Source organism: Botryllus schlosseri, chromosome 4 (assembly GCF_051294905.1).
Source record: "Botryllus schlosseri isolate E-star chromosome 4, Bs_hap1, whole genome shotgun sequence".
In the NCBI taxonomy this organism is placed as follows: Eukaryota; Metazoa; Chordata; class Ascidiacea; order Stolidobranchia; family Styelidae; genus Botryllus; species Botryllus schlosseri.
Genome location: NC_137239.1, coordinates 11,694,459 through 11,721,583, shown reverse-complemented (window position 1 = coordinate 11,721,583; position 27,125 = coordinate 11,694,459). Strand labels below are relative to the sequence as shown.

At 40.1% G+C, this 27,125-nt stretch overlaps 2 protein-coding genes across 4 annotated transcripts in view; one reads left to right on the top strand and one right to left on the bottom strand.

Annotated features, from left to right (window-relative positions):
- Positions 1-23,028, bottom strand: LOC145438053 (4-galactosyl-N-acetylglucosaminide 3-alpha-L-fucosyltransferase FUT6-like). Of its 3 annotated transcripts, none has more exons than XM_080315427.1 (5): positions 21,815-23,028; positions 4,276-4,456; positions 3,274-3,472; positions 2,711-2,908; positions 1-1,617 (listed from the first exon to the last, which is right to left on the bottom strand). In XM_080315427.1, exons 1-5 carry the CDS (start codon positions 21,902-21,904, stop codon positions 819-821), a joined length of 1,467 nt encoding a protein of 488 aa, XP_080171553.1. In that variant the 5' UTR covers positions 21,905-23,028; the 3' UTR covers positions 1-818. The 3 variants fall into 3 exon arrangements, with proteins under 3 accessions (XP_080171553.1, XP_080171554.1, XP_080171555.1); XM_080315428.1 differs by having other exon boundaries at positions 1-1,614; XM_080315429.1 differs by lacking the exon at positions 21,815-23,028 and adding an exon at positions 7,426-7,513 and having other exon boundaries at positions 4,276-7,349.
- Positions 23,029-26,745: 3,717 nt separating this feature from the next.
- The window catches only part of LOC145438089 (uncharacterized), a 93,860-nt gene continuing 93,480 nt past the window's right edge, over positions 26,746-27,125 (top strand). Inside the window, exon 1 of the mRNA XM_080315486.1 lies at positions 26,746-26,991. The gene's annotated coding sequence lies outside the window, so the exon portion shown is untranslated. The remainder of the gene's footprint in view (positions 26,992-27,125) is intronic.

The window sequence follows — 27,125 nt, the reverse complement described above, 5'->3', positions numbered from 1 at the left end:
TAACGGATATGAAACTCTTTATTGGAATAAATCTTGTAATTTCATACTGATGACTGCGCCACCATACATAGTTATACTGTATGTTGAAGTGATGCGTGAAAAATGCACAAGAACAGATTGCCTACTACAAGTCGTAAAAATCGGAGCCTCGAAATTCTAATTTATCGACGAAAAGCATTGCACAAATCGGAGGCTATTAATTTATCCGACAGAAAAATAGGTTTGATGAAATCATGTTAGTTAGGGCCATATATTGAGTTACTGCATATACCAAGAGATAAATGAAATAATAAATGAGCATGCCTCAGGCCGCCTCATGACAGTCGCTCGCTATAGTGACATAAAAAATCGATTTACGGCTAATAGACAGCGAACACTATCAGTAAATTCACTTCACACGTTTCATAGAGCTCAACTTTGGAAGTTGCACGACTGTGACCATTTTATGGCGACAACAGCCAACGGCACGAGAGTGTGTGGATCGACTAGACTAGCACGTTGCGAAGTCTCGGAATGTATCTGGATTCCACTTCCCCAACATCGCATTCCATACGGCGTCTTTACAAAAGCCCGGAGAAAGAAATGACGAACGACCCATACAAGGAAGGAATAGTTAGATTTAGAGACTGTAATTAGTCATTTCGACATCTGTCCACTACCTCACATTGTGGCTTTTGTGCATAGCATTTTCCATTGTGTTTCTACTGCAGGTCAAAAATACTGGCGCCGATGATTATATGATTTCTGTCCGTATTGATATATGCACTTGGCGATAGTCCAAGGCACTTCGGTGCGAATGGGCCGTAACTCGCATACAATTAGTCGAGCTCGAATACTTGATATCCGGATCCGTATTTGACAAGCTTTGCACCATGATTAATATCCAAGCATTTTGTACTTTCGCCGTGAAACCACCAACTCTCCAAGGATCGTACAAATTTTTTCGCTTTCTTATGAGTACCTTCGTTAAGCAATCTGCATAAGTCGCAAAAAGCATTGAGTTCAAAATCGAAAAGCGCCTTCCTGCCTTTCAAATCATCCGTAACGTCATGTATTCCATAAATTGGGAATGTTTCAGAGCTCTTCCACCACCATGAAAAATATTCAAGGTAAGCGTTATCTTCCGTTTCCAAACTATTAAGATGGCGGACCAGCTCTTCCGTTGAATTGTAATCTTCAAAGAATATGAAAGACTTAGCAGGCGCCACAGCTTCAATATCAGATTTTGTCGGGCCCCATACTATAGGAATAGTTCCAGCGTACAGGCTATTGTACCAAAACTTTTCAGTGATATAATCGCGACAATGGAAGGAGTTCTCGAACGCTAAGTTAAATTTATACTGCGAAATGAGATTCAGGAACTCTGCGAGATCTTCTGGGACATTCGGATCTCCACAATGTCCGAAAATATCTACTTCTAAACCAGAGAATTGCAATTCCGTGACGATCTTCCTCCTTAATACAGCGGCGGCGGTGTAACCGCAATTCGAAGCGATCCAAATCGCAGACCTTGTTTTCTTTCTTATTAGTTTCAAAGCTTGTGTTCTTAGTAGATCTTGTTCTGACTTTGACTTCATGCGATTGTTGATTTTAATGTCCTTTCCGTTCTTGCTTCTACTGAAAATATACATGTACATGGTACATGGAGATATCGTAAAGGTAGAGCATGCGTTGGTAGGCAATTGCACTATCACAGAATCAACATTTTTACACGATTAATGCAATAAAATTGTCTTATTTTCGGCAATATGCATTGGATATATTATACAATACACACACGTTTGTTCTGATGTGAACCTAATTACTAAAAGTATCATTTTTAACTTATAATTCGCTGAATGAATAATTAAGATTTCGTTGCCAACCAATTCAAATGAATAGATGCATCACTTTTATATCTCACGACATCGCTAAACTATAAGGGACTATTCGACTACGGCCATCGTCGCCAGCGAAGATCCATGGCTCCATAAGATTTACTGAACATATATTTCATGCTAGCATTTCCAATGATTCCATTTTAAATAATAAGAATCCAATCATATATCAAGCAGAGGATAGAAATATAAGCGCTTTCACCCAGTGGGACCCAGCGCACCCTTAGTACAGTGGACAGGTGGACACGTCGGCCATTTTTGCGGGAATGTGATAGTGAATATGGATGTGATAAAGGGAATCACAAAACGAACGGATAGGCTGATGCGCAATGACTATAGTATTAAAAACACCATGAAACTGGGAAGCAATAATAAACACCCCAAAGAGACGCCAACCTATACTAGTGCTGGGGGATCGAAAAATTAACTGGTCCTACTACAATCCTGTTTTTACAGCTCTGGTCCGAAGCCGGATTTTAGAAATGACCGTGCTCCGGTCCGAAAAACTCCGATTATTATTATCTACTCACATGATAGTATTGAATATTGATTGAAACAATGAAAACAGGAAAGTAAAAACTCAAAGATCAAGCCCAACCCTTCTTTGAAGTAATCATGCCAACTTGGACTAAGCAAGGGGTTTATTTCTATGAACGTTTCACTTCAACTATATTGATTCGTGGGCGCAGACTAGATAACCTTACGATATCCAATCTGGCTCTAGTCCATGCCCAGCTCTACAACCCACCAGTGTAGACATATTGGATAATATTTGTAGTTATGACCATAATTTTGTTGATTTTCGGTATAGGTGCGAATAACATTAAATTTACCTCTTCATTTGCTCCATAACAAATTCCTTTGCATTGTATGGAAACATCATGCCATTCACGTCAGAGTTTGTTTTGTAGGTCATTGTCCAATTGAAAAAGTTTTCATCATAGGCAGTGTACGTTTCTGAGACGTTGTAAATGTGTTTTGTCATCCACGGGCTTTCTTCCGACCACCACACATAAACTTGGTCACTTCTTCTGTAGTCGAAGTAAAATAGTATCTGTGAGTGCTGAGCAGTGCTATGGATAGTGGCAAGTGAACGCCATTTATATTGGTACTATACGACTCACTAAATTTATAAATGTCGCTAATACATGTGAATTAGTACAGTAACAAACTAACATCACGTGTAATTTCAATATACGATGTCTCAACTGTAGTCATGTGGATTGTATATTTAATTTCACAGAGCATACTAAAGTAGCACTATACGCTTACGTTACCGCCTAATTGCGTCATGACATCCAATATCCGTTTTTCATCCGAAAGGGAAATGGGTTAGCCTACTACACTGATGCGATTCGAACTACACTACATTACAGACATGTCCAAGATCACTGACCTTAAATTGCGGTTTGGAATGTCATCTGCGTTGAATTCTTTCATACTAAACACAACCGCATCACTTTCATACAAAATGGCGCGATCGTCCGATAGCCGGCAACCACCACCACACATTCCATCTCTCGGAATTCTGAATCCAGGCGTTTGAGCAGCATTCCAAACAAGTATTTGTGGGTGATTCTCTGCTTCCACTTCATCTGGATGAATTCATTGGTGCAGGCAAACTATGCAATATATATGCCAAGGTAATTCGTTATTGGACCTTCTTTAGGTAAATCGCAACATTCCTATACACTTTACTGATATAGCAATTTCGCCATATTCATGATATATCATCAAAGTCCATGTAGGCCTATTATACCGTGAGGTATGGGCATTATTGGCGCGGTAAACCGGTTTCGATATGAGAAACGAAAATCATTATGTTGCAACTAATAGCTAGCTAACCAGGAATGGGAGAGCGTTCTCAGAATAGTTGGCGACAAAAGTGGCAGGACCACAACTTATGCAGGCTACAACAACTACAGTGGTGACGCGGAAATTCAGATTGGACAGCGAATCGCGAGGAGACGAAGTTGAACATTCGAATAAATAAATTTCATCGAAATTATTCAGGGAGCCTATAGGTGTCATTTATAATTAAACTTGGCCATGGGGTGCAATTTTTGTTACCAGTGGATCATGTTTGCAGCATTTATTGTGTTTTCGACTGCAATATTCAGTTACAATAGGCCAATTTCATTCCATATCTGTCGACTGCTGATACGGCCCACTTCCTGGCGTTTGTAAGATACCGCTTATGTGGATCAGATGGCAAGAAGGAGCCTAGGTAAACCTCCAACACTTGGGAAGGAATTTTGGAGTCGGCCAGACTCGAACCCGCAAACTATTGGCGTTGCAGCTGTGGATCATACCACTGTGATATCTCCCCACTTTTTACCAGTGGATGTGTGATAGAGTATTGAAAGTCGCACTGCAACTACTGATCTATTTTACTTACTTTTTTCCATTCTTTCCTCGGTAAATTCCGCTCTTCCAGTGAAAGATTCCGTTGCATAATCGCTGTAGTTTAATGTAAAGAGGACTTCGTCATTATAAAGCGGCATGGTGGTGAGTCGATTCGAATTTCCGACTTCCTCGTGCACTGGGCCGCTTTCCTTCGAAATTTCAAGCACATCGGTCTGTATAGTTGAATAATGTGGTAGATGTCATTGATTCTCTCACGGTAATATAAGATCAAAGGTGGTAAGTAATGAAGTGCAGGCCTATACTATTTTGGCCAGGGGTCGGCAAACCTCGGCACGCGTGCCATTTGTGGCACGCTAGATGATTTTTCATGGCACGCCAAATGATTTCACGCAAACGACATATTGAGACCAGAGTTGGATCAATTGTAATTTGTAATTGTAATTGAATGTAATTATTACATTTTTCAATGTAATTGTAATGTAATTGTAATTAAAGCATTTTTATTTTGTGTAATTGTAATTGTAATTCTAATTTGACAAAAATTTTGAATAATTACAATTTCAATTACATTAAATTGCTATTGAGACCTGACAAGCACAACATAAAACAATTGACTTATAATGCATTCTCTTTAAATGTCGACAAGGAATTTGATGGATCCATTCGCGGAAGCCCTTGACTGTGCCCTTGCAGGAGAAGTTTTTTTTTATTTTTACCGCTATGCTGGCCTCGGCTGCCATTGTATACAATTATTAGATTACTAACCAACGGATGGATTCGCAACACGTGACTCACGATTGAATACGCCGAGAAGCGAACTGCTGAGCCGGCTAAAAGCAGCAGAATTGATAGTCCTATTGCTGGCGATCCCAGCGTCGAAATTTGATATGTATGGTCCTAATCGCACTGATTCCGCAATAAAAGTATATTTCCAGGCAATGGTACCATCCCAAAATAGTCGTGAAAGTCTGGGAATCGGCATTGTTCTGAACAATCGCTGGGCGTAATTGGTCATTGTTGTGGTCATGCTGCTGCGGCGCTCTCACTTTTCAGAACAGTTGGTCTTAAACGGCTATTTTGGAGCAGTTACATTGCCCTGACGAGATTTTAATTTGTATTTTCGGAATTAGTGCATCAATAGTTTACGATAAAGACCAGATGCATCAAATTTGGACGCTTGGATCGCCAGCTCTAGGACTACAAAGTTTGCTGCTTTTAGCCAGCTCTGCAGTACGTTTGTCGGTGCATTCATCCGTGACTCACATCTTGCGCATCTATCCGTGGGTTGGCAATCTACAATACGATTTCAGATCACGATGCTGCATCGTTACTTCGTCTGGCTAACTAACCAGACCACTGGATATTATATAACGTCTTATCTGACAAAGCACGGTTTTGTTTTTACTCCTCATCCTAAGTCCTACGTCCCTTGATAAAAATAATAATATTTCTTTAATTATATACTATATACGCAAATCCAACACGTGTATATATTATAATACTTTTTTCAACGACATACTGCATACTGGAATAGTTCGAAAACGTTTTTTCTTTTTAATAATTAACGGGTATTTGCGCATCATGAATGAAACATGAATACTTGAATTGTTATTAATTACGACGCTACGGTTGTCAAGGAGCACGGTTGAATTTATGATTATTCAATTACATGTTCAACAGCGGTAATTGTAATTGTAATTGTAATGTAATTGAAGCATGCAAGGAGTAATTGTAATTGTAATTGTAATTTGATATTTTTAGCATGGAGTAATTGTAATTGTAATGTAATTGAAACATGCATGAAAGTAATTGTAATTTTAATTGTAATTGAACTGAAATAATGTAATTGATCCAACTCTGGTTGAGACCATGATTTTGCAAAAAGTGAAACAGAAGTTTTCAAAATGTACATAGCTCATAGGCGAAAATTATTCCGTGACTCAACTAATAACAGAGTCTTTTAAGGCAGATTTTACTTATCTTAAAATTTTTCTCCGCGCCTCGCGTGATTTATTGGAGCCTGATGCTTCGATTATGTGGGAAAATCCAATAAATAAATATATATGTATGTAGAAAATGTCTTTAAAAAATATGTGTAATGTACAGAAATGAGTCAACCGTATTAGCAGTTATGAAAGAACGCCAATCGAATATCTTATGAAACCGTTTGGAGTGTTCACTGTACTGTACAGTAGGGTTGTTCAAAAATGACTTTTTCTTTCAAATTCTACTGGCTACTTGATAAAATTGTTAGGTTGCGTATTTGAAGCCTGCACACAAAATTTGGTTTAATTCCAACTAGTAGCCGCATTGCTACAGGAGCAGAAAGTTTTTTATTTATTATGTAAAAAAACAAACAAAAAAATTTCAAAATTTTCTGTTCACCCCATGAATTTGTTCGATTGTTTATAGAAACGATGCTCACCAAATTTGGCTCAATTCCAGCCAGTGGAAGCGGAGTTATAGCCGTCGAAAATTTTTGGATTTGAATAAAATAGTATTTACGGTGACCAATTTTTTAATTATTTATAATAGTTGTGCCCACCGTAACTACTATTTTATTCAAATCCAAACTATGAAAGTTATTGCATTTCAACCAGGGCTGTGGAGTCGGTACATTTTACTACCTACTCCAACTCCAACTCCGACTCCAGACATTTTCAATATACCGACTCCGACTCCGACTACTTTCTTATGATAACTCCGACTCCGACTCCAACAGTATTACCAATTAACTTCGAAAATTATATGCCACAGTTACGTTTAAATGACTATCATATAACCATTAAAATATGCGAATATATGATTAACGACGACATACAAAGTTGTTTCATTGTAGCACATCTCGAATTATTCACTATAGGCCTACAATTAACATGAAAATATGCATTGGTAAATATCCTTCATTTTTCATATTTTATAAGTTTTTATAACATGGACTCACTAATATGATAATATGTATGAATCATTCGAACATGGCATAGGCCAGTGGTTCCCAACCTTTTTCGACTCATCGCCCCCTTTTCAAGCTCAACGCCGATCATCGCCCCCCAGATTTTGTGAACCGAAAAATCGGTATACAATCTGTAATCATCGGCGGGTTGACTAAAAAAAACAAAGGTCAACTTTTCTGCTTGATGTCGAATTTTACACTTTTGCAGCTAAATTTCCGTGGGTTGACTAAAAAAAAGGTCATTTCTCCGACTTGACTCCTATATAGCCGTTTTAACGCGTCATCGCCCCTCTATCGCCCCCTTCGCTATTTTCGCCCCCCGTCGCCCCCCTAGGCCGCCAAATCGCTCCCTGGGGGCGATATCGCCCACATTGAGAACCACTGGCCTAGGCTATATTCAATCCTGTATATTTAAAATGTAGATAAAACAATCGAAGTGTAGCTCTTTTGTATGAGTCAGCAACAGAGGTGGTCAAAGTAGTCACCGTCGCTACTCAAGTAGAAGTAGAAGTAACGCCGGTATTTCTACTTAAGTAGAAGTGGTGGTTCACAAGTAAGTAAGTAGGTATTTTACGCTTATTTGTGCCTACAAAACTGAAAACTGTCAAGTAGAAGTAGAAGTAGTCTAAAATTATAACTACTTAAAAAGTAGTGTGGGTAGAAAAAATCGACTTCAAGTACTTCAAAAAGTAGAAGTACTTCGTTACTGACCACCTCTGGTCAGCAACTATACAGATATGTAACTTACTAATTTTCTCATTACATACTATATAAGCACACACACGCTCACTACTAATAAACATTGGTCCGAAACGAAATTCAGGAAGTAGTGAAGTGAAGTAACATATGTCTAGTCTACGTGCACTTACTCAAGTATTCAAAGATTAGGACAAGCAGTCTTCCTTAATCATTTTTTCGACCCAAGCAGCTAAGCTACACTACAAATATTTTTAATTTTGTGAAGTGGGAAGCAGCGTTTAGTTGTATTTACATCAATTATACACTTTCACAAAACCAGACGATGTATTTACTCTGTCACGGCATCATGGTCAGGGCATGGTATGGTATGGAACGACAATTTTCCATACTCCATACTTGCCTTACTCTCTCCATACCATACTTGCAATTTTCCATACCATACCAACATTGTTCCATACCATACCAACATTGTTCCACACCATACTTGATACATATTCCATACTTTCAAATACTTCAATATCATAAGTATAGAACCTTTTGTAGCACCTATATCAGTGGTTCTCAACCGTCGTTCCGCGACGACATTCCTGCCGGTCCGCCGGCATATTAGAATTTTATACTTTAATTTCAAGATGCAATGTTGAAGGCTTGTTCATTGATAAAATAAATAAACCATCAAATTTTAAACTGATTCATAACTTTCTGAGGTAACATTAGGGCTGGAAACATATTCGATTTGACTTAAAGTTGAAGACGTGTCATTTGACGACATGCGAGCGACAAGTATACAGAACAGATACGAGCCGACTCATCTCTAAACAGCGCAGTTTGATCATTGGTTTTCGATTCATTCATTTTGTACAGGACCGTAACTGGGGCACCACAAACCGCCCAATTGGAGAGGGGCCGAGCTTGAACAGGGCTCAAAATTATTTCGCAAATGAACATAAATCATAGCGTATTTATTTGAAACTTTTTCTAACATTTTTCAATTTATTTTCGCGCTTTGCACGATTAGTATCCCTAAATGTCTTGCTTATTAGGTGCCCTTTTCTGCGAAATACGTAATGATTTATAGGTATTTTGGCATCAGCCATTACCACGCCACGGTGCACCAACACACAATGAAGCCTGGTTAACATGGGACTCCCATAGGTGGGCCAAAAATTTGGCCACGAGAAAACTGCTTCACTCGTGAATGATCGAAAATTTTCGCTATTGGCGCGATTAAGCTATACGTAAACTCTCTGCTCACGCTGAGTAGAATGGATGTGCTCACAAGTACAGGTGAAAACATCCACCCAACGGTAGGGTCTGGGAGTGAAGCCCCCAGAAATTTGACTTATCGCCCTGTGGGGATCCCAATACCAGCGTCTTTGGGGATGGGCTTGCGAAGTGCTTTATCGGCTCGGATTTGCGGATGGTCGGTATAGCTGCTGTAATGTGTTTTCTTGCAGCACGCATTGTATTCGTATAGGTAGTTGCCAAAGTAGCCTGCGCCTGGTGGCAGTGGGTAATGAGCAATGTAGCGCGACAAGGTGCTTGGTTCGACTCCGATACGCTTCATCTCTCGATATTGTCAAAGAGAAGAATATTATTAGAGTTGGCGTGGTCGGTTAAACCGACGGCCTTCGGAGCGAAAGACTTTAAACGACTCTCGGCGGTAGCACGTTTATCTGGACAAGGCAATTTTATCTCGACTCACTACCATAAAATCACATGGATACCATCATGAATATAATTAAATACGATCAAAACCCTCTAAATCAGTGGTTCTCAACCTTTTTCACCTCGCGGACCGGTAAAATTTCAAAAAATGTCTGGCGGACCGGTGAACTTTTAAAATTGAAATGAAGTCAAAATGTAAAGCACGCAACCGTTTTTTTGCAATTATATGTTGTTGGAGAGTGACATTTAGAGGGTTTTGATCGTATTTAATTATATTCATGATGGTATCCATGTGATTTTATGGTAGTGAGTCTGCCGAGTCGAGATAAAATTGCCTTGTCCAGATAAACGTGCTACCGCTGAGAGTCGTTTAAAGCAGTGGTTCTCAACCTTTTTAACCTCGCGGACCGGTAAAATTTCAAAAAATGTCTGGCGGACCAGTGAACTTTTAAAATTGAAATGAAGTCAAAATGTAAAGCATGCAACCGTTTTTTTTGCAATTATATGTTGGTGGAGAGTGACATTTAGAGCAGTGGTTCTCAACCGCCGGTCCGCGACGACTTTCCAGCCGGTCCGCGAGGTATTTTGCAATTTTAATATAAAATTTCAAGATGCAATATCTTGAAGGCTTGTCCATTGGTAAAATAAAATCAATATCATATATCAAATCTTAAACTCATGCAGAACGTCGTGAAGTAACATATTAGGTCTAGGAGCATGTTTGGTTTGACTTGAAGTTTAACCCGTGTCATTTGAGGAAATAGGAGCGGCAGGGACTAATACGAGCTGACTCACTAATACGCGCAGTTTGCGCGATCATTCGTTTTCGAATCATTCCTTTTCTGAAGGGACGCACCATCACATAATGAAGTTTAGGCTAACATAGGAATCCGGAAAGTGTGCGATAAACTCATCGGTGGGATAACGTTGACCGAAAACGACTGCCCTTTATTGACCGATAACTTCGATATATATATAATATGCATAATTGTCCATATGCTCCATAATGGCTGGAACCTAATATTACTGTCCTGACAATATGTGCCCCACAGCGCAAATGACAAAGCCCAGAGTAAAATTATTTGCAGGTGAAGAAATACCAATTTGGAATTGTGTGCGTCCTTTAGTTTAGTACGCTTGGGTGATTTCAATATATAGTTACAATATAACAGACAGTAGGTGACGAAATATTGACATGCAATGAAGTAATTATTCCAACAGGCCCACCCGAATATGTTTAATTATTATCTATTACGAGTCCTAAATTTTCCAACACGACACCTCAATCAACTTTACCGGAAAATCTGATATTTCTGATAGTATACAAATTTACAGCAATATATATGCAATTAACAATTTAATTGACCGATTCAATCATGAATTGCCTATAGAAAAGTATCTGCATATACTCAGTAGATTGAATGTGTCCGCAAGTCCTGGCGAAAACAACCAACCAACTGTGGGGTCTGGGGGTGATGCCCCTTAGCTAGAATTTGGTTTATCGCTTTGTGGCGCCCAGGACTACCGTTTCGGGCAATTGGGCTGACGATCGACCCTGATTTTGTGGATGGCCAGGTATAGCTGTAGTCAGGTGTTTTCGTGCGCATTGTATTCATAGTAGGGATCAGAGTTGGATCAATTACATTATTTCAGTTCAATTACAATTACAATTACAATTACTTTCATGCATGTTTCAATTACATTACAATTACAATTACTCCATGCTAAAAATATCAAATTACAATTACAATTACAATTACTCCTTGCACGCTTCAATTACATTACAATTACAATTACAATTGCTGCTGTGGAACATGTAATTGAATAATCATAAATTCAACCGTGCTCCTTGACAACCGTAGCGTCGTAATTAACAACAATTCAAGTATTCATGTTTCATTCATGATACGCAAATACCCGGTAATTAATAAAAGAAAAACGTTTTCGAACTATTCCAGTATGCAGTATGTCGTTGAAAAAAGTATCATAATCATGCACGGGTTGGATTTGCGTATATAGTATATAATTAAAGAAATAATATTATTTTTATCGAGGGACGTAGGAATTAGGATGAGTGGTGGAAACAAAACCGTGCTTTGTCAGATAAGACGTTATATAATATCCGGTGGTCTGGTTAGTTAGCCAGACGAAGTAACGATGCAGCATCGTGATCTGAAATCGTATTGTAGATTGCCAACCCACGGATAGATGCGCAAGATGTGAGTCACGGATGAATGCACCGACAAACGTACTGCAGAGCTGGCTAAAAGCAGCAAACTTTGTAGTCATAGAGCTGGCGATTCAAGCGTCCAAATTTGATGCATCTGGTCTTTATCGTAAGCTATTGATGCACTAATTCCGAAAATACAAATTAAAATCTCGTCAGGGCAATGTAACTGCTCCAAAATAGCCGTTTAAGGCCGACTGTTCTGAAAAGTGAGAGCGTCGCAGCAGCATGACCACAACAATGACCAATTACTCCCAGCGATTGTTCAGAACAATGCCGATTCCCAGACTTTCACGACTATTTTGGGATGGTACCATTGCCTGGAAATATACTTTTATTGCGGAATCAGTGCGACACTAGCTTTCGATTAGGACCATACATATCAAATTTCAACGCTTGGATCGTTAGCTATGGGACTATCAATTCTGCTGCTTTTAGCCGGCTCAGCAGTTCGCTTCTCGGCGTATTCAATCGTGAGTCACGTGTTGCGAATCCATCCGTTGGTTAGTAATCTAATAATTGTATACAATGGCAGCCGAGGCCAGCATAGCGGTAAAAATAAAAAACTTCGCCCGCAAGGGCGCAGTCAAGGGCTTCCTCGAAAGGACCCACGAAATTCCTTGTCGACATTTAAAGAGAATGCATTATAAGTCAATTTTTTTATGTTGTGCTTGTCAGGTCTCAATAGCAATTTAATGTAATTGAAATTGTAATTGAGCAAAATTTTTGTCAAATTACAATTACAATTACAATTACACAAAATAAAAATGCTTCAATTACAATTACATTACAATTACATTGAAATATGTAATTAATTACATTCAATTACATTACAAATTACAATTGATCCAACTCTGGTAGGGATCGTATGAGCCTCTGATAGGTCCAGGTTCGCGTGAACGCGAACCATTTTGAAAAGCTCTGTGTGAACGCGATCGTGTACCTTTTACGTTACGTGACGTCAAATTGCAAATTCCTACTATACATATTTCAGTGAAGTGATATATTAATGTACAGCGACGACTGAGGCCACATGATGCCACAATGCTGAAGTGCATGCTTACTTTTTAAAAGTAAGCAAATGTATTATCTGGAGCAATCAACTGATATAAATCCCATAAAAGCAATATTCTATCCTCCGTCGCTTTGCCAACAATTTCGACGAGGTCTTGCGAGGGAATTCGATCTGTGCCAGATCTGACAATGTCTGACACGTCTGACTATTGATATATTGATATTGAGCTAAGCGTAAAACGGGATTGTATACTTGCTTCCAATATACTCCATTAACACGTTATACAGTATAGCCACCACCCCGATCGCACGAATTTGGTTTTTATGATACGATAAACATATAAAGTAATGATCGATCCAATACGCTTGTCAGATTTTTTACGGTAGACAGCGATGTATTCTTTATGTCAACTTCATTGATTGGTGGAATGACAAGGATGATTCGCTGACTACCTACATGTAGCGTATTTCCATCTTAATGTTGTGTGACTTCGGGCCATGCTCAAAGTAGAGAGTCACTAAATATTCACAAACGGAAAGCTCATGGATATTTCGAGCAAACTATTGTATCAAAGCAAGTAAAATATTTGAGATTGGCAAGGTGCATGCTCGATTAGTGTTAATTTTTTTTTATATTGCCAGCGTCATGCATAGTGGCCCGAAGTTGAAAAGCAAAGAATTTCAGCCAATGATGTTATGATGTGAAAATTTGTAATATATGTAAAAGGTTCATAGCCAAGAATCTACGAAGGTTCGTATGTGAACGTGACCCTCTAAATTTCCGAGGTTCACACACAGAACGCGAACGTGAATCTCACGTTCTCACCATTCCCAATTCATAGTAAAGCCAGAGTAACCTACGACTGTTGGTAGTGAGCAATCAGCAAGGTAGCACGACAAGGTGCTTGGTTCGACTCCGAAACTCTTGTTCTCTCGATATTGTCGAAGAGAATATTTATTTTCTAGTGAACCTGGTCGGTTAAATCCATGACCTTCGGCGCGAAAGACTGTAAACGACTCTCGGCGCTAGCACGTTTATTTTGGCAGGGCAATTTTACCTCGACTCGGAAGACCCACTGCGGCATAAGCAGATGGATGCCATCATATGCCACCATAAAATATCCCAGCTACAGGCGATCAATATTGCAGCGATCTGCGTGATTATTAGTACAGTATTTGGATGAGGTTAGCATGGCGAGAATTTCAAACTATAACTACTCCACTCCCTGATCTCTATAATCCTAATGTGAGATCGTTTGAAATGTGACCAATAAGATATCTCGCTATGTAAATAGTATAAATGTGCGGACAATATTTCAGAAGAAATGTAATTATCAATCACATTGAGCAATTAGTACGTTGCATCATGATTCATGATTGCTTGTATAAGCTGTCGTCACTCAAGGAATAGGTAGTTGGAGTAGCCCACATTAACAATTATTCCGTCACATGATACACTTCACTCGGAGACGTCGTGTTTGACTCAATAGAATACCGGATCAACATTACTGTTGTCATTATAACATCACAAAATCATGTCATTCCAAGTGCTCCTAAAACTGTTGCACAAGCGTGTATTTGTTCCTACACAGCATTCAATAGTTCACGTTCACACATAACGAAAGCGACCGTCTTCCGTGAACAGCGATCAACGTACGCTTCATGAAGCTTGCACAGATCTCGATAAAATGTATAGAACACCTAAGTATGGAAGTATGGAAATGTCGTTCCATACCATAGATTAAAATCTTCCATTCCATACCAAAATATCGATCCATACCATACCATACTTCCATACCATACCATACCATACCATACCACAGTGGCGGCTCGTGATAATATCGGGTGGTGGGGCAAGGGGTGTACGCGATTTTAATTGTCTAAATGATGTCACAATAGTGTATTCCGACGTGACAATGTGACTTCGTGGTGGTCACACTCAGTTTGTATGGGGTATATACATTAAGCATGGTAAACAAGACTTACGTATTTCAAATTATTGGAAAGAAAATATCAAGTACAGTTGTTCATACCTGCATATTTTAACGTTTGTATCAGCAGGCCTATTGCGCGCGGCGTGATTTCATAGTTGCAAAATGTTCATTGTTCATTGTTCAATGACGAGTTCATTGAAATATGGAATACCCAGAATGAGAGCGTTGAGAATCGGGAGCACATCTAACGCATCGAGCCTAAGTACTGCAGCAAAGTTGATGGAAAGCGAGTTTTCAACTATAAGAAAGTTCACTAGTGGTTAACTTCGGAAAAAGATGTATTAGAATATAAACAAGTCAACTCGAGCCGAGCAATGTCGACTATCGGGTAATATCGAGACACCGTTTGCAGTAGAACACATGCTTCAGATCACGATACCCAATTACGGTCGAACTAGAGACACTGTCCCTATGGCACCAGCAGTGTAAAAGTGTATAACAAGGCGTCCTTATCCTCGCTTATACGTCAGCCTTTCATTTTTTATCGCAATACGTTGGGAAAAGGTAAGAGTGCGCTTTCCTCCCGTGTACGATTAGATCAATGTACAATTTCCAGGCTGATAAGGGCCGAGTCTTGCCTAAAAACACTGAATTTTGCGTAAAATATATTGAGGAATAGGCTGATCAATTGATCAGTTGTTAGCCGTCATCGAAAACGAACTATTAGCTAACGCGCTTGACATCGGGTTGTCAGCAAATGGCTTAAAGGCCACAATTTCACGGTGAAATTGACATTGGAGAATATAAAATAAAGTAAATATTTGAATGCAAACCGAGAATCTTAGTAAACTGTTTCATGAGATCATCATCTCATCACCTATCTTAGTATGAAACACAGTTAAAATTAGCACAGACCAACGCTGGCTTTTGCGTGAAATCCGCAATGCGGTAGTCAGCGTTAGGCCTACCATACTCGACCTCGATAATGAAATTACTGCCTTAATCATTTGAGTGTCAATCTCGGGACTTGGCACAGCGTTCGATACTGAAATCAAGATATACCGTTTAAAAGCTCAAGACGGATATAGGTATGGAGCATCGTTAAAATCGATAGAGACCAATACCGGTATTGCGTAAAATCTGTTGGTGATAAATGGCGAGTCAGCTCTCACTCGACTTAGGAAACGAAATTACCACCCACATAGTTCAGTGATAAACTTTAAACTTGGTACGGCGATCGATACTAACACTAAGACCAACTATGCCAAATGTCATGACCGATCTCTGTATGGAACATCGTCAAAATCAATGGAGACCAATACCCGCTTTGGAGTAAAATCTGTTTGCGATACATGACTGATCAGCCAGCACACAGTCAACTTTGGAAACGACATTACTACCGTACACTTTAAGTAGCAACCCTGAAACTTGGAGCAGTGTTAAATACGACCTTCACGATATAACATACCAAGTTACAAGAATTATCATGGCAAGGCGAGCTCCGCTGATAATTTGCCTGCCCTCAAAGCAAGATTGAGTGATTTGGCACATGCCTATTGTGGATATCCTATTGATTAGGGATGGTGTGAACGTGAGGTTCACGTTCGCGTTCTGTGTGTGAACCTCGGAAAATTTGAGGTTCGCGTTCACAACAGAACCTTGGTAGGTTCTGCACTGTGAACCTTTTTCATATATTGCAATTTTCACTTCATTATAACATCTTTGGTTCAAATTTATTGACTTTCAACTGCGGGCCACTCTATGCATGGACCTGGCAGCATAAACATTCAACACTAAACGAGCATGCCCTTGACAATCTCAAAAAATATTACCATTACCAAACAAGAATATGATTCCGTACGGATGTGTCAATCATCATCTAATCTCTGCATTTGTTAGAAAAGTCCCGTATCCCGATGATCATCACGTCTCTGCATGCTGTAGAATTACTTAGTCTTGATGTAGTCTATCCTTAGACACATACAATAATAGACATAGCCGAATCCAGCAGCTAAACCTTACCGCGGGAAAAGGGGGGTCTGGGGGGCGGAGCCCCCCAGAAGTTACGGTTAGATACTTATAGCCCCCCTCCCCCCCCCCGTTCGTAAGGCCACCACTGGCTATGCTGCTGTATAACTTGTTAATGGGGTAATATCGGTAGCAAGAATAGAAAGCCATTTTACACTCTGCTCAATATCCTTGTGGCAATACTCAGACGCCGAATACATTGTCCGATCAGGTCGAAATTTATGGCAAAGCGACGCAAGATACTGATTTTATGGGATTATTATATCATTTGATTGCCTCAGTTGATACATTTGGCGACGTTTAAAACGTCAATATGTATACTTAACTACTGAGCTACTATGTGGCCCCGAGTCGTCGCTCGGTATCGTGTACAGTAGATTAATATAGGCAATCACCTAATTGAAATATGGCGTTAAAATTAGCAATATGACGTCACGTGACGTCATGAGGTTCACGTTCGTGTTCACACAGAACCTTTCAAAAAGGTTCACGTTCACACGAACCTGAACCTTTCAGAGGTTCACACCATCCCTACTATTGATTCGGAAAAATTTTTAATGACGAAGGAATGTTTTCGTGCAATAAGAGCATTGCGACAGAATCCAGACATTCACATTAGCAAGCCGGATAAGGGCTCTGGGGTTGTAATCCTAAACAAACGGGATTACATACTCAAAATGGAAGCAATCTTGGGTGACCAATCAAAATTCAAGACACTTGGTCCCGCTGCTGAATTCGATAACATCGCCAAGATTGAAAGACGGATACAGCGCCGACTATTCAGCCTCAAGAAAAACGGCTCCATATCACCTGAGGTCTATGCCTCCATCAGACCGGTCGGGGCACAGAGGCCACGTATGTACGGACTGCCAAAAACTCATAAAACCAATGTGCCCGTTCGACCAATTCTTTCTATGATTGGATCGGCGCAACACAAGCTCGCGAAGTGGCTTATCGATGTTTTGGAACCAGTGCGTTCCATGTATGATTCGCATTGCGTCGCTGATTCGTTTACATTCGCGCACGAGATGAAAACCACCGACCTTCCAAACCCGAATATGTTTGTCGGTTCTTATGATATCGTAAGCCTCTTCACGAATGTGCCGCTGAAGGAGACCATTGATATCTGTGCGGACGCGCTATATGGTGGTGGTGATTTAGCACCACCTTCCTTCTCGCGTAAAGTGTTCGTTGAACTTCTTAATACGGCTACTTGCTCTGTTGAGTTTAGTTTTAACGATACCATCTACATGCAAACCGACGGTGTAGCTATGGGTAGCCCTCTTGGCCCGATTTTAGCCAATATATTTGTGGGATTCCATGAAAACAGACTTTTCGCCGCAGATGAAACCAAGCCTCCATTCATGTACCGTCGCTATGTCGACGACACCTTCGTTATCTGTCAAAATGAGACGGAGTTCGATGATTTCTTCGTTAACTTGAATTCTCTACACTCGTCTTTAAAATTCACATTTGAAAAAGAGCGTGCTAACTCGTTACCATTCTTAGACGTTCTGGTGGAAAAACGGGGTGTTAGCTTTGTCACTTCGGTTTACCGCAAGCCAACGTTTACAGGGCATTACATACGCTGGAATTCCTTTAGCCCGAATCGCCGTAAACTAAATTTGATTGGCACATTGGTGCACAGAGCCTTGATGATTTGTTCGGATGTAAAATTAAACGCGGAGCTAGAATATATCCGCAAAATTCTAATCGATAACGGCTACCCCGAACACATCATCAAAAGTTCTGTGGACAGAAAACTCAGTAATTTCAATCCCAACAAATCACAAAACACGAACACACGGTCTGAGGAAAATGTATATATACATTTGCCGTGGCTGGGCCCCATCTCTTCCCGGTTTGAAAAACAATTGATTTCTGCTGTAAATCGCTGTTACGATAACGTAAAAACTTATGTTGTGTTTACCACCAAACAATTGCTTCCTGCAACGCGCAAAGATGTTCTTCCTGCTTTTCAACAAAGCAACATAGTCTATGATTTCAAGTGCCACTGTGATTGTCGGTACGTGGGAAGAACAACTCAGCGCTTGCAGGAACGCATCAAACAACATGTCCCTAGCGTTATTAGATCACGCATATTGGACTCTCGCGAAGACGCAGCCGTAACTGATCTCCGAATACTAGAACGTAATCAGGCCATGGCTATGAACTCTGCCATCGGCAAGCATTTGGCTGAGAATGCAACTTGCGCTAAAAACTATCGCGATGAAAGATTTTCGATATTAGGTAGATGCCGCACTAATTTCCATCTGTCTGCACTGGAATCGACTTATATTAAAATCCACCGACCGCGCTTGTGTCTTCGGGTTTTAATATGAATATATTATTAAAATGTATATTAAAGTTCTGTACCCCAAAGAGGCTCTTCAATTATCATGGAGCGAAACATCGTCAAAATCGACCTATGCCAGCAAAGGTCGACTCAACGCATATTACGGTAACCGAGTTCAGATATAGATACGATTGTTACATCACACCTTAAGGGCAACCAGGTAGGTTGCCCCACTTGCTCGGTAATTTTATGAATAGGAGAGAGTAAATCACCGTTTCTTTATTGTGCGCGGCTTTGAGAGAACAGACAGTGAAAGCTTGTTATGAGCGCTACCGGGGCAAGCCCCGGCTAGGCATTCACAAAGCGAAAACACAGAAGAGAATTCGATTTTCGCAAAGACTTCGCTAGGTATAGGCATTTACAAGCGAAAGCACAAGAATAATGCGGGTTTCGCTGTGATTTCGGTATATATTGATTGCTGTGCGTCTATAAATGGTAAATAATTGTTATTGAACAGAATTTTAGGTGGGGCAATGCCCCTGTTGCCCTATAGGACGAGCCGCCACTGCCATACCATACCATGCCCTGATCATGGTATAATGCAAAAACCATCCCTAGTGTGAATCTCTGAAAGGTTCAGGTTCCTGTGAACGCGATCATTTTTGAAAGGTTCTGTGTTTTATGACCTCATGACGTCATATTGCTAAATCCAACCCTACAATTCAGTTAAGTGATATATATTATTGTACACGATACCTAGCGACGACTCGGGCCACATTATGCCACAAGCTGAAGTACATACTGACTTTTTAAACGTCGCCAAATGTTGCCAACTGGGGCGATCAACTGATATAATGATCCCATAAAATCAATATCTTCCATCGCTTTGCCAACAATTTCGACGAGGACTTGCAAGTGAAAATAAGCTTGCGCCTTAGCGGTCTAGGCCAGACCGGGCAATGTATATTCGGCGTCTGAATATTTCCAAGTTGATATTGAATGTAAAAGTGGTTTCTGTGCTTGCTATCGAATTACCACATTAACAAGTTGGACTGTTAGACCTCAATCGCACCGATTTGGTTTCTATGATACAATAAACTTATCAAATCAAAATGGACCCCGTACGCCTGGCAGATATTTTACATCAGACGACGATATCAATTTCATCGTTTGGTTGCAATTGCATCATCCGCTGACTATACTTTCATGCAGCGTATTAGGCTACACTCTTGATGTTGCGTGATCGCGGGTCAAGTCACTAAATATTCACAAACGGAAAGCTGGGTTTTTCGAACAAACTTTTGTAATAAAGCAAGTTAAATTTTTGAGATTGTCAAGCGGCATGCTAGTTTAGTGTTGATTTTTTATGCTGCGAGCGCCAGGTATAAAGTGACCCGCATTTGAAATGCAATATATTTCAACCAAAGATGTTATAAAGACGTGGAAAATTGTAATACTTGAAAAAGGTTCACGGTGGAGAACCTAATACCAAGGTTCCCTTGAGAACGTGAACCTCTCAATTTCTAAGGTTCACACACAGAACGCGAACGTGAACCTCACGCTCACACCATCTATACTTTAAAGCACTGCTAGTGAACGCCAGTTTTTATGTTGTCATGTGCGTTACAGTTATCTAGTAGCGCCTCGCCCGTATATTTTTCCGGAATAATGATGGCATTCGGTCGACGGACAATGATATTGGAAATTGCATATACTAGTATGAATTTTTGGCGACAGCAATATTTGGAGACAGCCATTTAGGCGCATATAAATGGAAAATTCGTCATATGTATAGGCCTACCGAAGGTTTCGATCCTTTTGAGCAGAGGTTTTCTCATTGACGATCTTTTTGGCAAAACATTTCGCGGAGTCGCACGATGCTTCATATGTATTGGTATGTCGTGGCGCGGTGATGGCCGACACCGAAAGGCTTATTTCTATGAATAATGCGCAATATTTCAATATTTTATTAAGGAGATGGGTACCCCTATAAAAACCAAGACATCTAGCTTTTAGCCTGTAGTATTGGCGCCCTCTCATTAAAATTAAAAATACGCCCAATGTACGGAATTGAGCTTAACAATATTTGCAACTATGGGAGAACGTGTCGCCCAGCATGCGACTTCGCGCCTGCACTCGCAAAAAATAGTCGTTGATGAGACCTTTGCGCAAAATGATAGACACATGTTCACTGAAATCTTCGATATTGATATGTACAAGCGCCGATTAATCATGTCCTGGCCAAATGAGCACAGCGGTATACAGGGGCGTTCCACAAAACATGCAACTAACATTATGACTGACCGAATTCATTCATTAACTTCGAAAAAACTTCGCGCTTAACGCGGCTAGGCCATGTACTGTACACAGAGTTTTTATGACATGTTTGTCATCGAATTTGATGCGCAGTAATATATGTCCTATTTTTACTATTATCTAATCCGGCTCGCTCTCAAGTGGCCCGCGCATGATTCGTAAATCTCATGTGACCCTTTGGCTGAAAAGGTTGGCCTCTCTTGTGCTAAAGCATATGCTAACAGCCTTGAGATAATAGAAATATATACTGCTCTCATAATTTCGAATAAACATGTAATAATTAATGTAAATTATGTATAGGCTATATTTAGTTATCATATTTTTATGTTTAGAGAGGGAGTATGCCTATACCCATATTAAAATGAAGAAATCGATCGATGAAACTTCAATTTGGATATATCTGCGTTAAAATTATTATACCTTATCTCACCATACCTTTTTCATAAGCGTTCCATACATATATGTCACAATAACGCAACAAGCGCACCATAAAGCAGTAAAATATGCTTTCAGCTTTAAACGCATAACTTCACGGTTCCCTCACGTAAAAGTCACAAACTACCAAACAGTGTTACGGTCGCATAAGACCAAACTTTAAATTTTCCAACGTATCTTCCTTAAAAATTACCATCGCGGGTACAGAACCACTTCAAGGGTGGATAATGCCGATGTTTTCGATGAATAGGGGGATATATAGACGCTGCCGCTGTGATTGTTTGATCTGTCATATATCGCGTCTAGCATCTCACCTTGGGGCAATCTGAATTGATAACGAGTATCAACAGCAGATACAGACAGCAGGTTAGCCGCTATCATAATATTACGTCACATCGGAATGAACTTTTAACTGTAAACGCATATTATATCCTTATACAGACCAGCGCCTGGTATCTCAATGAAAACATTTTAGAGATTAAATCACGGGAGCCCAACTGATCTGCTTTGGTGATAAATGAATATTCACTCGAAAGTTGCACTCAATTTCGGGAAGATAGTTATATATCCATATCCAGAATTTGAATCATCGTATTGAAATTTTCGCAACCAGATCCATGCTATCAATAAGTCTATTTTAATCTGAAAGTAGGACTATAACGTTATCAGTGGCGTAACCAAGGCGACGTCGCTCTCTAAATTATGGGATCGGGCATTCTGACGTCCAGTGGCGGCTCGTGACAATATCGGATGGTGGGGCAAGGGCTGCAAGCGACTTTTTATCAAGATGACGTCACAATGACGTTTTCCAACGTAAACAAGTAACTTAATGATGTTACGGTAACATGAATTTCCCGACAACAGTGATTTTAACGTATGTGCCACGAGAGGTCTGCCGGTGAGCTGTGACTTGAAGTGTGGTAACTGCGTAAACGGCGTACGGAACAAAGATTCAACGCGGTTCATGTTCGCACTAGACCTGACTAATTATCTGCAGAAATGGAAATGACTATAACTCGAGAGATTGCGTAAGCCTAATTGGAAAGGTCAACGAGTTCGGACACATACCCAATTGTTATCTCATACATTGGGCCTGTCATATTGAATCCAAAACATCATTCTGAAGAACCAAGAATAGCAGTCTCGGAAACTCGGTCTCGGTACAGCATAGGAGATTTTGGCCTTGAAACTGGAGACTGTAACACGACACATATGGTTTTATTACTGTTTATAGGTCTGCTGCGAAATCGCCTTTGGAAAATATATTACCGAATATATACGTGGGTGAAAGCCGTACACTGTTACATGACATCATCGAGAAGTAGCCTCATGGCCCTTTTCGGTATGGTACACTGTCAAAATAATGCAAACAGACCGAATTTTGCGTAAAATTTACTGAGGAATAGGCTGATCAAGTGATCAGCTGTTAGCCGACATCGAAAACGAAATAGCTATCGCGCTTGACAGGGGGTTGTAAGCAAATGCCTTGAAGGCCACAATTTCACGGTGAAATTGACATTGGATAATATAATATCAAAGTAAATATTTGAATGCAAATGAGAATGATATCATCATCTCGTCACCTATCTCAGTATGGAACACAGTTAACGTTACCACAGATACACCGGCTTTTGCGTGAAATCCGCAATGCGTTGTAGGCTAAAGTGTCAGATCTGAGCACATCTCTACCATATTCGACCTTGATAACGAAATTACTGCCCTAATCATTGAGTGTCAACCTTGAGACTTGGCACAGCGTTCGATACTAAAATCAAAACACACCGTGCAAAATCTCATGACAGATCTATGTAAGGAGCATCGTTAAAATCAATAGAGACCAATACCGGCTTTGCGTAAAATCTGTTAGCGATAAATGACGATCGAGTCAGCTCTCACTCGACTTAAGGAAAAGAAATTACCACTAACATAGTTCAGTGACAAACTTAAAACTTGGTACAGCGTTCGATACTAACATTAAGACTTACCGTGCCAAATGTCATAACCGATCTCAGTATTGAACATCGTCAAAATCAATGGATACCAATACCGGCTTTCGAGTAAAATCTGTTTGCGATACATGACGGATCAGCACACACTCAACTTCGGAAACGGATTTACTACCCTAAACTTTAAGTAGAAACCCTGAAACTTGGGGCAATGTTAAATACCACCATCACGACATGACATACCAAGTTTCAAGAGTTTTCATGGTGTGAAACACCATCAAAATCGACCTATACCAGCAAAGGTCGACTAAACGCATATGACGGTAACCGAGTTCAGATATAGATACGATTGTTACATCACACCTTAGGGGCACAGACCTATTGAGCCCCGGTTGCTGGGTAATTTTATGAATAGGAGAGAGTAAATCACCGTTTCTTTATTGTGCGCGGCTTTGAGAGAATAGACAGTCAAAGCTTGTTATGAGCGCAACCGGGGCAAGCCCCGGCTAGGCATTCGCAAAGCGAAAACACTGAAGAGGATTCGATTTTCGCAGAGACTTCGCTATATATGGGCATTTACAAGCGAAAGGACAAGAAGAATACGATTTTCGCTGTGATTTCGGTATATATAGATTGTTGTGCGTCTATAAATGGTAAAGAATTGTTATTGAACAGAATTTTAGGTGGGGCAATGCCCCAGTTTCCCTATAGGACGAGCCGCCACTGCTGACGTCAGATGCTCTCACTGCGCCAATAAAGATCCGTGGCGACACGCCGTTGTTCGATTTGTGCATCTGGTGTGAGCGGAATTGATAATTGACTCAAGTTCATTTGAAGTCATGGCGGCTATTTTCTGAGTGAAGTTAGAAAAACATTGGTAGGGACTTATCAAGTACTTTTCCCCTACACCAACATATAGTAGGCCTACTGAGTGACGTTGACAGGCGGTCAGGGGAGGCAGTGCTGTCGCCAAGATGAGTAGTTTAAGATTGTGAAAACCTTCAATGATTAATGCCAAATAACGGTATTTTCTATCGATGCCAAAATTGCCCATGCCCATCAGAGTTGGATCAATTGTAATTTGTAATTGAGCTGAATGTAATTAATTACATTTTTCATGTAATTGTAATTGAAGCATTTCTATTTTGTGTAATTGTAATTTTAATTTGATAAAAATGTTGCTCAATTACAATCTCAATTACATTTTCATGGAAACCTGACAATCACAACATATAATAATATTTAAATCACTCATTTATTCGTCGCACCAGTAAAAATCCGGTAGGAACCAGGATGACGACGAGGGGCCTTAAGGCCTTAGTAAACAGTCACCACATGTAATAATTAGCCTCTTTACATCGGTATTCTATGCGTGCTGCGTTATAACTAGATAATTCAGTCACGCTAAACTGTTTCCCATACTTCAGTAGCAACAGAAAACGTTGTAAATTACAATATAGGCTAAACCAGTGGTTCTCAAACTGGGGGCGTGCCCCCTTGGGCGGCGTGAAAGCATCTGAACGGGGCGCGACGCTCCAGTGAACTGAAATCTTTTCCGCGCTTGGCCCGATTCACCTCCGTTTCATGGTTATTGCTCGATGTATAGTCTGAATTTCGTATTGGAGAATTCTTTCATCAACAGTCATAACCTTCCATACCATCAAACTATATGTAAGGATTGCTAACTTTCTGGTTTCATTGTGTGCTATGACGATAAGAGGGGCACGAAATATTCACTGTCATAAAGGGGGGCGTGTCTAAAAAAGTTAGAGAACCATGTGGGCTAAACTAAATCTTAATATTTCAAAAATGGATGAACAGCAAATAAACTCTTCTGAAACCTGTGCTGAACTAATTCCTACACCACGGTCAAAGTTTGTTTTTAATCTCCGACCAGTACCGAGGCTTGTTGCAACAATAGCAAAAAAAATCAAGTTTCCAACCAAGGCTTCATCAAACTTGATCACTCATATGGAGAGATGTTATCCCAATCTTACCTCCAATCTTGGCCAGAGTTACTTTTCGCACCCCAATGTTCATCAAATGCAATCTAACAGTTTCCGAGCAAGTGAAAATGTAAATGCGAACCAAAATATTGTAATTCTTAGTTATCAGGAGATTCTTTTCTTTTGCATTTATTTTAATTTTACACATCTTATCGGTATCATCCTTATCGCTTACGCCACCAATTACATGTCATTATCCTGACTCAGCTCTGCGTAGCCTAATCGTTTGATTACATTTCATTGACTGTCCTGTAGCCTATTCGCTGTTAGTCGCTCAAACCTTTGGTTCTTAACAGTCGCTTGAAACATTTTTCCGTGCCTGTAGTTTTCAGTACTCATGATTAGGAATAGTTCGAATACGTTCGAGTTTTTTTTTTAATTAAAGGGTATTCTACATATCAGGAATGAAACATGAATAGCTTGAGATTGTTGCTAATTACGTCGCTACGGTTGTCAAAGAACACCTCTTCACTGAATCAATTACCAGTTTAAAAGTAATTGTAATTGTAATTATTTACATATTTAACAGTAATTGTAATTGTAATTTGATATTTTTAGCATTGAGTAATTGTAATTGTAATGTAATTGAAACATGCAAGGAAGTAATTGTAATTGTAATTGAATTAAAATATTGTAATTGATCCAACTCTGATGCCCATAAATGAATAAATTTTGAACATTTCTAAATCCCAAATCTCTGAATTTGCATATTTAGTTTTAAAAATTTGCTTGTAAGGAGAAATGACGCACTAGACGGGCGAAACCTCTCCTGCGGTAGCGCAATCCATCATAAACAGCTCAGAAGTTATGACCAATGTTCCCTCTAAGCTGCGCACGTGCGCAGTGCTGACACGGTCTCTGCGCACAGAAAATCTGAGTTGCGCACAAAAAAATTCGAAGTGATGACTGACACTGTTGTCCCAGAAGGATCTGCGCATTGAGTTGGTGAGTGTGCGCAGACGCGTCAAAAATTAGAGGGAATGTAGCGGTCGCTGCAACGACTTGTTGCAAGACACGCTGGTATAGTGCTTGATTGGAGTCGACGCTACAGCTACAGTTCCCGTTGTACGCACTAGTCACTGACTAATGACCGCTCTGAGTATACTCTTGCAATCCTGATCACACACGCAGATCCAAGGAGCTTTCTTTAATAGCACAGAACAGCCAAATAGTAGTAATTAGTGGTCAGAAACTTGTAGATTTACCAGTTTCAAATCATACCGCGGTTCAATAAGAAATAAAAAGAATAAATGAAGCCAATTGTCTATCTTACGACTGAAGCGCGAGCGCGCCGACCTGAATATGCGGGTTCTGAGAACACGTGCCTCGCAGATTGCCTGTGCCCGTGTGTGCCGTCAC